The sequence below is a fragment of the Callionymus lyra genome, chromosome 4 (assembly GCF_982586985.1).
Source record: "Callionymus lyra chromosome 4, fCalLyr1.hap1.1, whole genome shotgun sequence".
NCBI lineage: Eukaryota > Metazoa > Chordata > Actinopteri > Syngnathiformes > Callionymidae > Callionymus > Callionymus lyra.
In genome coordinates this window covers 14,060,586-14,072,803 of record NC_141821.1, presented here as the reverse complement: position 1 = coordinate 14,072,803, position 12,218 = coordinate 14,060,586, and the positions used below count along the sequence as shown (strand labels likewise).

At 37.2% G+C, this 12,218-nt stretch overlaps 1 protein-coding gene across 1 annotated transcript; it reads right to left on the bottom strand.

The window, feature by feature from the left end:
- Positions 1 to 5,302: 5,302 nt before the first annotated feature.
- On the bottom strand, positions 5,303 to 10,756 carry rmdn1 (regulator of microtubule dynamics 1). The gene is made up of 10 exons (XM_087788842.1): positions 10,489 to 10,756; positions 8,549 to 8,654; positions 8,381 to 8,468; positions 8,012 to 8,171; positions 7,792 to 7,881; positions 7,676 to 7,731; positions 5,843 to 5,930; positions 5,706 to 5,736; positions 5,483 to 5,616; positions 5,303 to 5,418 (listed from the first exon to the last, which is right to left on the bottom strand). Exons 1-10 carry the CDS (start codon positions 10,612 to 10,614, stop codon positions 5,377 to 5,379), a joined length of 921 nt encoding a protein of 306 aa, XP_087644968.1. The 5' UTR covers positions 10,615 to 10,756; the 3' UTR covers positions 5,303 to 5,376.
- Between the last annotated feature and the right edge of the window lie 1,462 nt (positions 10,757 to 12,218).

Here is a 12,218-nt window from a genome sequence, read left to right as displayed (position 1 = left end):
AGTGTGACTCTGGCTGACTTCTGTCTTTGAGTGGGATTGGATACAATATATTCAACTCATAATATGATTGGATACAATATATTCAACTCATGATATGATTCCATACAATATATTCAACTCATGATATGATTCCATACAATATATTCAACTCATGATATGATTCGATACAATATATTCAACTCATGATATGATTCCATACAATATATTCAACTCATGATATGATTCCATACAATATATTCAACTCATGATATGATTCCATACAATATATTCAACTCATGATATGATTCCATACAATATATTCAACTCATGATATGATTCCATACAATATATTCAACTCATGATATGATTTGATACAATATATTCAACTCACGATATGATTCCATACAATATATTCAACTCATGATATGATTCCATACAATATATTCAACTCATGATATGATTTGATACAATATATTCAACTCATGATATGATTCCATACAATATATTCAACTCATGATATGATTTGATACAATATATTCAACTCATGATATGATTCCATACAATATATTCAACTCATGATATGATTGTGATTGCACTCTTTTGTTTAATTAATAGAACTGAAAGTCAAAATATGTCCAAACATCAGCTATAAAAACAGGTGGAATCGAATGTATCCTCTCGTCCTCATTCACCGCCGAGATCTCGCAAGATTTCATGGTTCCTTTAGCTGCGTAAGATGTGATGTCGGCTGTCATCTAGTTTAATTGCAACACCAAAATTAACAAACGCTGTGAATATTAGCATGTTCATTCTCAATTGAAAAGTCTAATATAATAATATATATTGATGTATCAATTTTTTGTGACACCATTATCAGTGATCTTTGATATGTCAAAACACAGGTGTTTAGTGTCATAGTTATTATGCTAGCCTGGTTATTAAAACTTACTTACCGGTGAGAAAAGAGTCAGGTTTGAATCCAGCTTGAGGCAACGATGAGTTTAAGGGGAACCTTAACTCCGTATATTTTCCCTTTCCTGTCTGATTTTCTTGCCTTCTCACACAAATCAAAAACATACTGAGGTTTGTAAATGACAGAATTGTTTGAATGAACCTCTTTCACTGTGCTCCCCCCTTGACCAACTCTAGTGCCACCACCCTAGAACCCTGGCATGCTGGGAACAAGCGGCAGTAAATGAATGAAGGGTGAAAGTAAAAAAGAGCGTTTGTGCAAAACGGTAACTCATAGAATTAGCATCTAAAATGATCATCCAAACTAAATTGACACTATAATATACACTTAAAATAAAAAATAAAAACATTTTCTCCAATATAATGCTCACAGGAAGTTTGTTTGCGTTGGTTTTCCACAGTCAGTTTAATGTTCCTAAGGGTCTTATTTAGTTTCACTGATCAGAAATACAACCGCAGTGAAAATTCAAAGTTTGAGGCACATGTTAATGAGCCTCTCAAACTATGTCACATCATTGAGGCGGAAATACTTTTAAAACTAAAGATAATAAGGTGGACTTTTACAACAAAGTAAGGGAGGATTGTGTGGCTAAGAGCAGGCACATGGACTTTATTTACAGATAAAATTAAGACCAGAAACTGTTTTAATTTCAATCGTATAAAAAGAAAAATACAATAGTATATATAAAAAAACTAAATTTTAGCCTTAAATAAAACATTATTTATTTTTCTCACGCTTATATTGACTCATTTAATACCCATAAATATTTGTCTTTTCACCATAATAAACATTGTTCCGGTTTGCGTAAATCTAGCCAATAACAGAAGGACTGACGCAGTATTAACCAATCAGAAGCAACAAAAGGCGGGCCTATCTGTCATTACGGCGCCGCTTGTCTAACACCATTGTGTTAAGTTGGAGTTCTGGCTAAACGTTACGGTCAATTCCTCAAACGCCATTGAAAAGGAGGAAATAAACGCTCGGCTTTCAAATTAAGAGCATTGAATCAGCTGCGTCTTCCTTGTAATCCTTTACTATCACGGTCATATTGTTTGAATCCACGTTTGCTAATCCTTTTTAAATGATTGATTAGTTCATTCATCTTTTTCTATATCCATGGATTGTTTAAAAACTCATCTAGATTTTCAGCCAATTGAAAGGTCTCGGATCATTACATTTGGCAGGTTAAAGATTTCGAATACATGACTTTGAATAAATTAATAATAAAAACACAATACTTTAGCTATGACTCTTATGTCATATATCAAAGATGATGGTTTATGAAGCTACGAATCAATATTTATCCACAATCCATGACTGCCTTAGATCTAGAGGATGTAGACTAATATCCCACAACATATCACAACAAATCATTATAGACTTGTTGAGAAATGATTCATTCAATTATATATTTTTTAAACAACATATGTGTGAAAAATGCTGATGAGATATAAAATAACCAGTAACCAATTGACTAAGTGACTCTTTTGTGTTTATATACTTGTAAATCTAACACTAAAGGAGTCAGTGCCTCACCAACCATGAACCTCACCGCACGTCTCTGGAAGTGAGTGAATAGAAAGGAAGCTTTAAAAAATAACCATCACTTACTTACTAAATATCTAGCAGGCAATGTTTGTTTGTAAGTAGAGATGACTGCGATGACGAGAACACATGAGCTCCTTGCTGTGCAGAGAGAACCTCACATCTTCATGGTCGTCTGCAGCTGCGACCATCACCTCCCTCTCCTCGTGTGGAAACTTTTATGGAAGACACAAAGATCCAAGAAAAACCGCCGAGGTGACTTCACAGTTTTTCATGAGAATACTGTTGGCTGGGGCGAGGTTGTCCGTGCTGACCTCTGCTCCATGTGGAAGTCGAACGTGGCCCGTGGGATTCTGAGAAGCCCTCGCAGCTTTTGTCTTTCATCTTAACGCCCGATGACGTGACGTGGTCTGCCACAGAAAAATAACTTCAAAGTGTTGACTTGACATCTAAATTCATCAAATCCACTCCAGTGCCAACATCTGATTCTAGGTGTCTGGCACAGGAAAGAAAGTGAGTCCGGCACATCTAGGCGCCGTGAAATATACGATCAAAATTGTTTTCTAATGTTTTGAGGGATACATTGAGTGTGTTTTATTTCATAAATATCAATCCTCTCTTTCCCCCCCTGCCTGACCTTTCTTGACATTTGTCTGAAGTGTCCACCAAGACGAGATCGTCCATGTGTTTTGTTTAAATCACTGACGGCTCTATTTCATAAGTCAGTTCACAGAGGTCACGCCGTGGAGTTAAACGGTCCCCGATTTAATTAGAAACAACAAAAGCTATATTTGTTTTTGCTATTTAAACCTATAAAGTATAATTAAAAAGGACCACCCGTTTTTATGCCTGAGTAGAAACTGGAAGTCAAGGAAAATATACTCGGCGTAAAGAGTTTGGATTTTTCGGTTGTAAATGTTTAAATCTCGTGGTGGGAATTTATGGAAAGGTCAGCAGGTTATTCGTGTCTATGACTTGGATGCGAGGTTGCCAGGTTTAAGAGGTTTCTGTCCAAGTAGGTTTCTCTTTAAAGGAAAGTCGGGTTTAAAAAGTAAATCTTATTTGTGTCTTATGTATAAATACAACAAAAATAAAGGAAGGTTGTAGTAAATTAGTTTGGTTTTAACAAGCATGTTAAATGTTGATTTTTACCCTGGATCTGGCAACCCAAGATCTAAAGGAAAGCTTCAAACTACGTTTTCAATATATTTATTGTATATTTAGTTGCAAATATACATATATTTATCGATCAGTGTTTATTTTCAAAAAGCAAACAAAAACGAGAGGCATTCATTATGACAATAAGTAAACTTAGGAAAATGTTTTCACAACATGATCTGGAGCTTGTAATCCATGTGTTTGTTTCTTCTCGTCTGGACTATTGTAACAGTTTGTTTTCATGTCTTAACAAGAAGGATCTGTCTCGTCTGCAGTTGATCCAAAATCTGCAGCGAGAATTCTGACCCGCTCTAGTAGAAGAACTCACATTTCTCCGATCCTTAAAACTCTTCACTGGCTTCCAGTTTCTTTCAGGATCAACTTTAAAATTCTGGTTCTTACTTTCAGATCTATTCATGGTCAGGCTCCTCCTTACATCACTGATCTGATCCAGCCTTACACCCCAGCTCGGGCTCTGAGGTCTGTTGATCAGAATCTACTGATGGTTCCTGAACACGGTTCAGGACCAGAGGAGAGAAATCCTTCCAGACTGTTGCTCCTAAGCTTTCGAACGATCTTCCTCTCCCTCTGTGTTTGATGATCTACTGACTCCTTCAAGAAACATCTTAAGACCTTTTTATTTCTTCAGGCTTTTCCTTGATTTTCTGGAACTCCTGTTGTGTTATCAGTATTATCTTGATCTTTAAAGTATATACTTTATTGAATATTGTTTTGATTGTTCAAGCGCTTTGTGACCCTGGTCTGGAAAAGCGCTATACAAATAAAAATCACTTACTTACTTACTTACAATGTAACCTTTTTTTGTCCTCCAAATATTTTTCTTAGCGTAAATGTAGCAAGGGGACACCGTTGTCATGCAGCAGATTAAAACATTCAATGTTTCAAAGTTCTGATTCAAACACAAATCAATCTCATCACAGGCAAATCTGTTCTTGAGGTAAAATGTCCAGAGAACCTGGTGGTTATTACAGTTAGCATCACTAGCAACTTAGCCAAAAGAAAGAATGTGGTCAAATCCTGTTTAAAGGTCTTGTTTTCACTCTAAACCTGTTTTTGCTAGCATGGACTACTTCTGTTTTTCCTCTTGAATCCAACTAATAAATGTTATAATTTCTGTTTCAAAATGTATTATTTGAAAATAATATCCTTTTGGAGATATCCTGTTCTAGCGTAAATGCTTTCAAAAACAATATAAATTGCTGTTATTTTATGATTTGTCAAGTGAGGAACAAAGTGTTTTTGATTAAAACAAAGATTGGCGAGACTCGAGTTCCTCGTAGGCCCGGTGACAGGATTTTTCACGATGGAACGGCGAGATCCTCATGAATCCACAGATCTGTGTGAAGCTCGGCTGCGGGAGATTGAGACCAGTTGGAGAAAACTGGTGAATGCAAGACAGCTGTAACTTGTTTGTCGTTAATGGTCCATTTATGCGGGGTTGTTTCGGTTTTAGGGCTCTTCAATTCTATCGCTTGCTCCCCGGCTGGACGTCTAATCGTAAAGACCATTGTTTAATCTGGCTTAGATCCTCCACAGGGCCTTCGGGGAGGACTTTGATGTCAGGATCCATGGTGAGGATCGGAACCCCTCGTGAGGCAGCGAGAGTGAAGAGAGTGTCAGACGGCAAATGTTTGTTGAGGTTTATTCAGTGTGCGTTTGCTTGAGTCTGGTATGAGGTCCCACGTCTTCCAGGATGGATCTCATCTTAAGTTCTTCAGCAGATCAACTGCTTCTTTGTGCACCTGCAGAAGAACAGAAGTCACACTCTGTCCAGCAGCACAAACACACAGGCTTGTGTTCAGGTACCATCTTGTCCTCGTGGGAGTTCGGGGAGAATTCTTTAGCTCGGGTCAGCCAGTGCAGCGCCTTCTCCCGGTCCTTCAGACCCAGGTACGTCTTCCCCAGCATCAGCAGGTTTTTGCTGTAGAAGTTGGGCTCAACTTTGACAAAGCAGAGGAAAAAAAGGTTTGTTGTTTAAAAATGACTCGTCAGGTGTCACCCTGACCCAGTCTTCAGTCTCGTGACTCACCTTCTTCAGCTCGCAGGAAGAAATCTAAAGCCTGGAAGAGAGAGAGAGAGAAGGACGTGATGTAGGACTTGCAGTATGCAGAGGTGAATGAACTTCTAACTAGAAGCAAGTACAAGAACAGAAGCAAGAACGAGTACCTCTTCGTAGGTCGACTCTGGGGGAGTGGCGAAAATGACGCTGGCCACTTTGCGTTGATACCACGGCAGCTCGGCGAAGGCAAAACACCTGTTGGATTGAGACGAGTGAGGTTCAATCTAACACGAAAGAATGTTGCAGCTGAAACCTTCAGGTCCTGTTTGTGTCACTTATTAAAAACAATAAACTCTCATAAATAAACCAACAAAAACACAACAACACATGACTATCACACTCTTGTGCACACACACATACACAGAAACAAAAACACACGATACAACACATTACTATCACACTCTTGTGCACACACACATACACAGAAACAAAAACACACGATACAACACATGACTATCACACTCTTGTGCACACAAACACACTCAGAGAAACAAAAACACACAATACCAACACATTACTATCACACTCTTGTGCACACACACACACTCAGAGAAACAAAAACACACGATACCAACACATTACTATCACATTCTCGTGCACACACATACACACAAAAAACACACCACCCCAACACATAACCATCACACTCTTGTGCATACAAACACACAACACAACAACTCACCACCCCAACACATAACCATCACACTCTTGTGCATACACACACACAACACAAAAACACACCACCCCAACACATAACCATCACACTCTTGTGCATACACACACACAACACAAAAAACACACAACCCCAACACATAACCATCACACTCTTGTGCATACACACACACACAACACAAAAACTCACCACCCCAACACATAACCATCACACTCTTGTGTATACACACACACACAACACAACAACTCACCACCCCAACACATAACCATCACACTCTTTTGAACCACCTCAACACAGAATATTATTCTCACACACTCACACCACAGAATAGAAATAAAATCAATTGCACACTTGTGCACACAACCCCAACATGGAACAATAACACACCACAACAAAACCAAATATCATTCTAACACACACAAACACACCACCTCCAACACAGAATCTTTTATTCACTCATGCATTCAAACATGAAACAAACACACACCATGAAATAACCATCCAAAAACAGAATAACACACTCCCTAACACAGGAACCAAAAGCCACTCCAACACAACACAGAAACACAAACAAACCCCTAACAAGCCACAGAAACACACATATAAACACCAACGCAGACACAGAACAAACACACATTTGGTCTCTGCTTGTTTTTTTAGACCACATGTTCATTTGATACGTTTGAGCAATGATGGGCCGATGGAGCGTCATGATGCACTTTCATTACAGCCCACTAGATGGCACCGCTCTGTATCCGTTTGCTGTGAAAAGCTTTTCTAATAACACACCAATAAATCACTGTTTGATGAAGCGTCATCGGCACATCCATTCCATTCAGAACAACTTGTCTCCTCTACAGTTCCCAGTTAAAATGTGTTGAAATAATTCAGTTGACACATCTTTTCTAAGTTCATCTAAGTGCAGCCCAGTCAAATTTGATGGGGAACACAAAATAAGGGGGTCGGGGGGGTCGTGGGGGGGGGGGTCTTTTTGTCACATGTGGTTTTCATTGAAACATCGTTAGAGCATGGAGAACACGCCGCACTATCATCACTGCCAGCTTGTCAAACGTCTTCTGCTCGGGACCACAGAACACCAATGGCACGGCCCACATCAAACCACCACCACCGCTGAGGAACATCTGAAGAAGAGCCGGCTCTGATACTTGTGAACCCACGATCACATTGTTCTCATTTAAGGTGTTCCAGCCGCGGCAGATGTGATGAATCGAGCGGTGCCGACTGAAGGAGGACGAGTGGAACTCACCAGTGGCCCAGAATGTATAGCGAAGTAGCGTCTTTAGGGTTTAGCTGAACGGCTACCTGTGAAGGAAGAGACGAGTTCAATGGGTTCCAACAGACTTGATATTAGATCCTTCCCACCTCGAGATGCTCTTTGATGATGTAGGCGTTTCCGACTTGCACTTTGACTCCTTCATATTCTCCCACGTCACTCAGACACACCCCGTACCACTGTGAGGGCGAAAAAATAGAGCTGAGCTCAAACTCTGCAAGTGTAGGTTTTTTTTCTAGGATCAATGAGTCTTTCACAAACAAAAAAATCCTGTAAATTCAAGGCTTGACATTTGTCTGCGTGACTTACTTTGTGTGCAGCGTAACACTTGTCGTCCATCTTCAGGGCCCTCTTCGCGTGCTCTAGAGACTCGTACACCAGCTCTTTCCTGCGCTTCGCCTCCGTGTCTGGGAGCAGGGCGAGGTCCCGGCACGTGCGGGCCAGCATCCACACGATCTCCACATTGTCGCTGGAGAAACACGGATGACACGGAGATATCAGGTAAGAACGAAAAGTATGGAAACCGACAGCTGTAGGTGCAGTGAAGAGAGGGGGATCCTGACCCCCCTGCATCCGTTGATGTCAGACTCTGTCGCCATCTAGTGGTCACGCACTTGTTTTCTCTTATTCCTCTATCTAAACGATGAAGTAATACTCAAGAGTATTCTTAACTGTTACCTGTCTTTGTGAAGCGAAAGCAGCTGGTAGAGTTTCTCTGTCTCAGCACAGCCGTAGAGGTATTCCGCTTGTTCCAAAACTCCTTCTTCTGCACGGTTGGAAGATTTTTTTTAAATAGAAAATATTTTTTACTTTATAAATACACAAAAAACACAGTTCTGTATTTACCTTTTTCCAAAGCATGTAGCACGGTTGAACTTTGAATTTGTTGATAAGCTCCAAAAGCAAAGCAGGAGCCAATAGGAATTCCCAGCAGCAGCGTCGCTCGTCTGCTCTGAAACACAAAAGATGTATGATTGTGAAACAAGAAAAGAAAAAATCTTTCTGATAAATAATAAATACACTTGTGGAAAAGCAACACAAGAAACAAAGACGGATATAATGTAGAGAGATTGACAATAAAAGGAACAAGCAGTACAATAACTAAGTCAACATATACATTATAATATTCAAGTACATTTTAAATTGTACATTTTGATTAAAACATGTTTCAATACATAATGATCAGAAGATAATTGTATTTTACGAGTCGACATAAAAAAATCCAAAACATTAATATGTTTAAACAAGTGAAAAAAAGAGAAATGAATATAATTTAATACGTGCATTTTTAAAATAGAGATAAATGTCTCACAGAAGTTTCGTGAGAGACAAAGAGATAGTAAAAGGGGCGGAGAGTCTCAGATGCACTTTAGTAACCTTTTGCCGGTTAGTGGGAGCCCTGAGCGTCTTGTTTAAAAAGCACCAGTTTTGCTGGATATTATCCTTCCCCTCAAATATTTATCTTTACTTTTTATGAATAAAAAATGTTGTCACATGGCAAAGAAAATGAGTGAATTAACCATGAGGATTGACACCTTCCAAGAAGTCAAAATACCAGTTGCATGGAAACACAAATGAAGGTAAAATGTTTCCATAATTGAATTGGAAAAGTCAGTTATATCAGATTAAAACCCAATTGTTTACACACCCACTGGGCAGAATAACGAAGTTATTCAGCAGTAATTATTTAATTATTTAAATTAAATAAAAACAATGTTTGCATAACAAGATGTTGTGCACATGAGTTGTTGACAGTACATTTTGCTTTATCTATTCTAACTAAAATTGTATTTACTTTATTTGAATATATCATTTCTAGGCAACCTTGTTTACATTTTTCTTTTAAACAAAAATGGGTTTCAATCGTAACTTAATTTCCCTTAATTAATATTATATGTCTTACTTTAGCCATGTCAAGTGACATGACAAACCATTCCCAGATTACACATGTTTTAATATAAAACATTTGACGCAAATAGTTTATTCCATCCAGGTCTAATATTAGTATTGAAAGCATAGAATCCTTGATATGATATTCAACTTTTCAGAAAAACCATTACCCCCTGCTTATTTGGTAGTCCAGGAAAATTGTATTGTCATTACACAGTTTTTATTTACACTACGACTCTTTATTTGGTTGTTTATTTTTCTCCCAGGTTAACATTAACCTTTTTCTCCCAGGTTAACATTGTTCTATTCATTCATTGTACTTAAAAATAAAAAATCACTAAAATTAATGAAAGTGTCAAACGCATGAATAAGAATATTAAGAATACAATTTGAAAATTGGTCTCAAACACTACAGTTAAAACACAAAATGTGCAAAGAATGCTCTCTCAAGTTCAATTATTTACATGACTGTTATTATTATTTTTCTCAGATAAACGTTAATCTAGTTGTTGCAAACCTTATACTCAATAACGTTTATATATCTATCTATCTTTGTATTTACTCTCACACTCTGTTTTCAAGATTGTTCCTTGACTTACCTGCACACAGGTAAGGAAGTGAGCAAGTAAACAAACAATGATCATGTTAGTGTATTGTTTGAAGTACATTTAATGAATCTATGTATTTATATTCACGATAAAATGCTGTCACAAGTTTGACAGCACAATGACAAATGTAGTTTGACAGCACAATGACAGATGTAGGTGACAGTTCATAGCAGGGTTCCCTTTGGTCTGCTTGAGTTAAGCTTCTCAAACATCGAGTCAATGTTGAAAACATTCTTCAAATCTGACAAACACTCTCGAGAAGGAACGCAGGAAATGAATGACACTTACTTTGTGAGCACTTCTGGTTCTGCTCACGGAGGTCCAGTAGCATCTAGTGGCCCCTTTAACTCTGACAGGTCCGGCGAGAGGCAGCGAAGCGCGGCTGATACTTCTCGTCAGAAACAGTCCCGCCATTGCGTCGAAAGGTTGATATTGCCCCTGGTTTTTGGCTTTATGAGCGCCAGAAAACAAATATTTACAACTATAAACCGCCCATTGGACGTTTTTAAATTTAGAAGAGAGGTTCTTCTTGTTGTTGTTTTAAATGCGGTTGGCAATCAACGTAAAGGTGCATTAGCGCCTCCTACTGGTATGGAGTGTGGATACTAATACATAAAGACTATGTAATAAGTGTGTAAGTAAAGGTTATTTGTAAAGCGCCTTTTCACGCCATAGTCACAAAGCTCTTTAACAATCAAAGACAATAAACTTAAAATATATACTGGAAAAGGCCAAGACACATAAGAGTTCCAGAAGATCAGGGAAAAGCCTGAACAAATAACAATGTCTTAAGATGTTTCTTGAAAGAGTCAGTAGACTCTATAAACTATATATATATATTAACCAAATGTATCTTCATCTACCTTAAATTAATGATTAATGTTTTTTCTCCTCATTTGTGACATTCGGTTAATACACATTATTTTGTTTTCTTCTCCATTCACTTCAATGTACTGTAACTGTTTCTTGTCTACAGATTATTTTTGTGTTTCTTATTTGTCCAATACGTTTTAGTATTTTTTATAGTCATCTTCATGTCCTATAATCTCCTTAACATTTTATACGATTTTCCTTTTGTTTTTATTTCTTCTCTACTATGTAGAACAATGGTGTTGACGGTACTTTTCATTGACTGATTCACTTCCCCTTAACCCTACATGCGCAGGTATCCAGAGAAATACTATTCCTAGGCTTGACACATCTTACTTTTTTTTTTCAGATTTTATTAGGATTTATTTTTTAGCTCTCTACAAATATAAATTACTTACTTACTATCCGATTGCCCATTAACCATAATTTCTCCTGTGTTTACCGACAGTTCATCAATATATCTTATGTAATCTTTAATTTTGTACCTTTGGACATTTTTGAATTTTTAATATATATATATATATATATATATATATATATATATATATATATATATATATATATATATATGTGTATATTTAAATATATTCACTATAACTATTTCTAGAAATTCTTGTAGAATTTCTGAATGTAAAATTATATATTTGTATGAGCACTTATGTCTGATCCCCAATCATTCCCATAAAATACACGTCTTGATGTCTTAAAGTTTCTTACATTTATTGGTTAATCTCTGGATATTTACCAACCATTTCTCTTCCATAATCCTAAACATGTATATAATATTGTTTCACTCTTTCCATCTTTTGACTATATAATTTCAGTTTTAGGCTACTGCCAATCATCTTGTTTTCCTTTTTAACTGAGAATTGTAACCCCCATTCAAATGACTATTTTTCTAAATTACCTATTTCCTCCAGTACCTTTGTAACAATATATTATACATTTCCTCCTCTCTTCCATATAGCTCCATTAACTACAAATAGTCAGCCCATACTGTTCTCCAAATTTAGAAAAAAACAGCATTAATCATGATATAAATAGGAGCCATTTTCCACAATAAAATCTATCGATTCTCTATTGGATTTTTCTGAACTTAATTTTTAATTAAGTATTTTACCAATTTATACATCCTGCCGTTCATTTCT

Excerpts from the sequence above, each read along its gene's own strand:
- rmdn1 (XM_087788842.1), bottom strand. The coding sequence starts at position 10,614 with ATGGCGGGACTGTTTCTGACGAGAAGTATCAGCCGCGCTTCGCTGCCT. Across the intron at positions 8,469-8,548 it reads GCTACATGCTTTGGAAAAAG|AAGAAGGAGTTTTGGAACAA; the intron begins GTAAATACAGAA and ends CCAACCGTGCAG. Across the intron at positions 5,931-7,675 it reads CTATACATTCTGGGCCACTG|GTGTTTTGCCTTCGCCGAGC; the intron begins GTGAGTTCCACT and ends TCAATCCAACAG.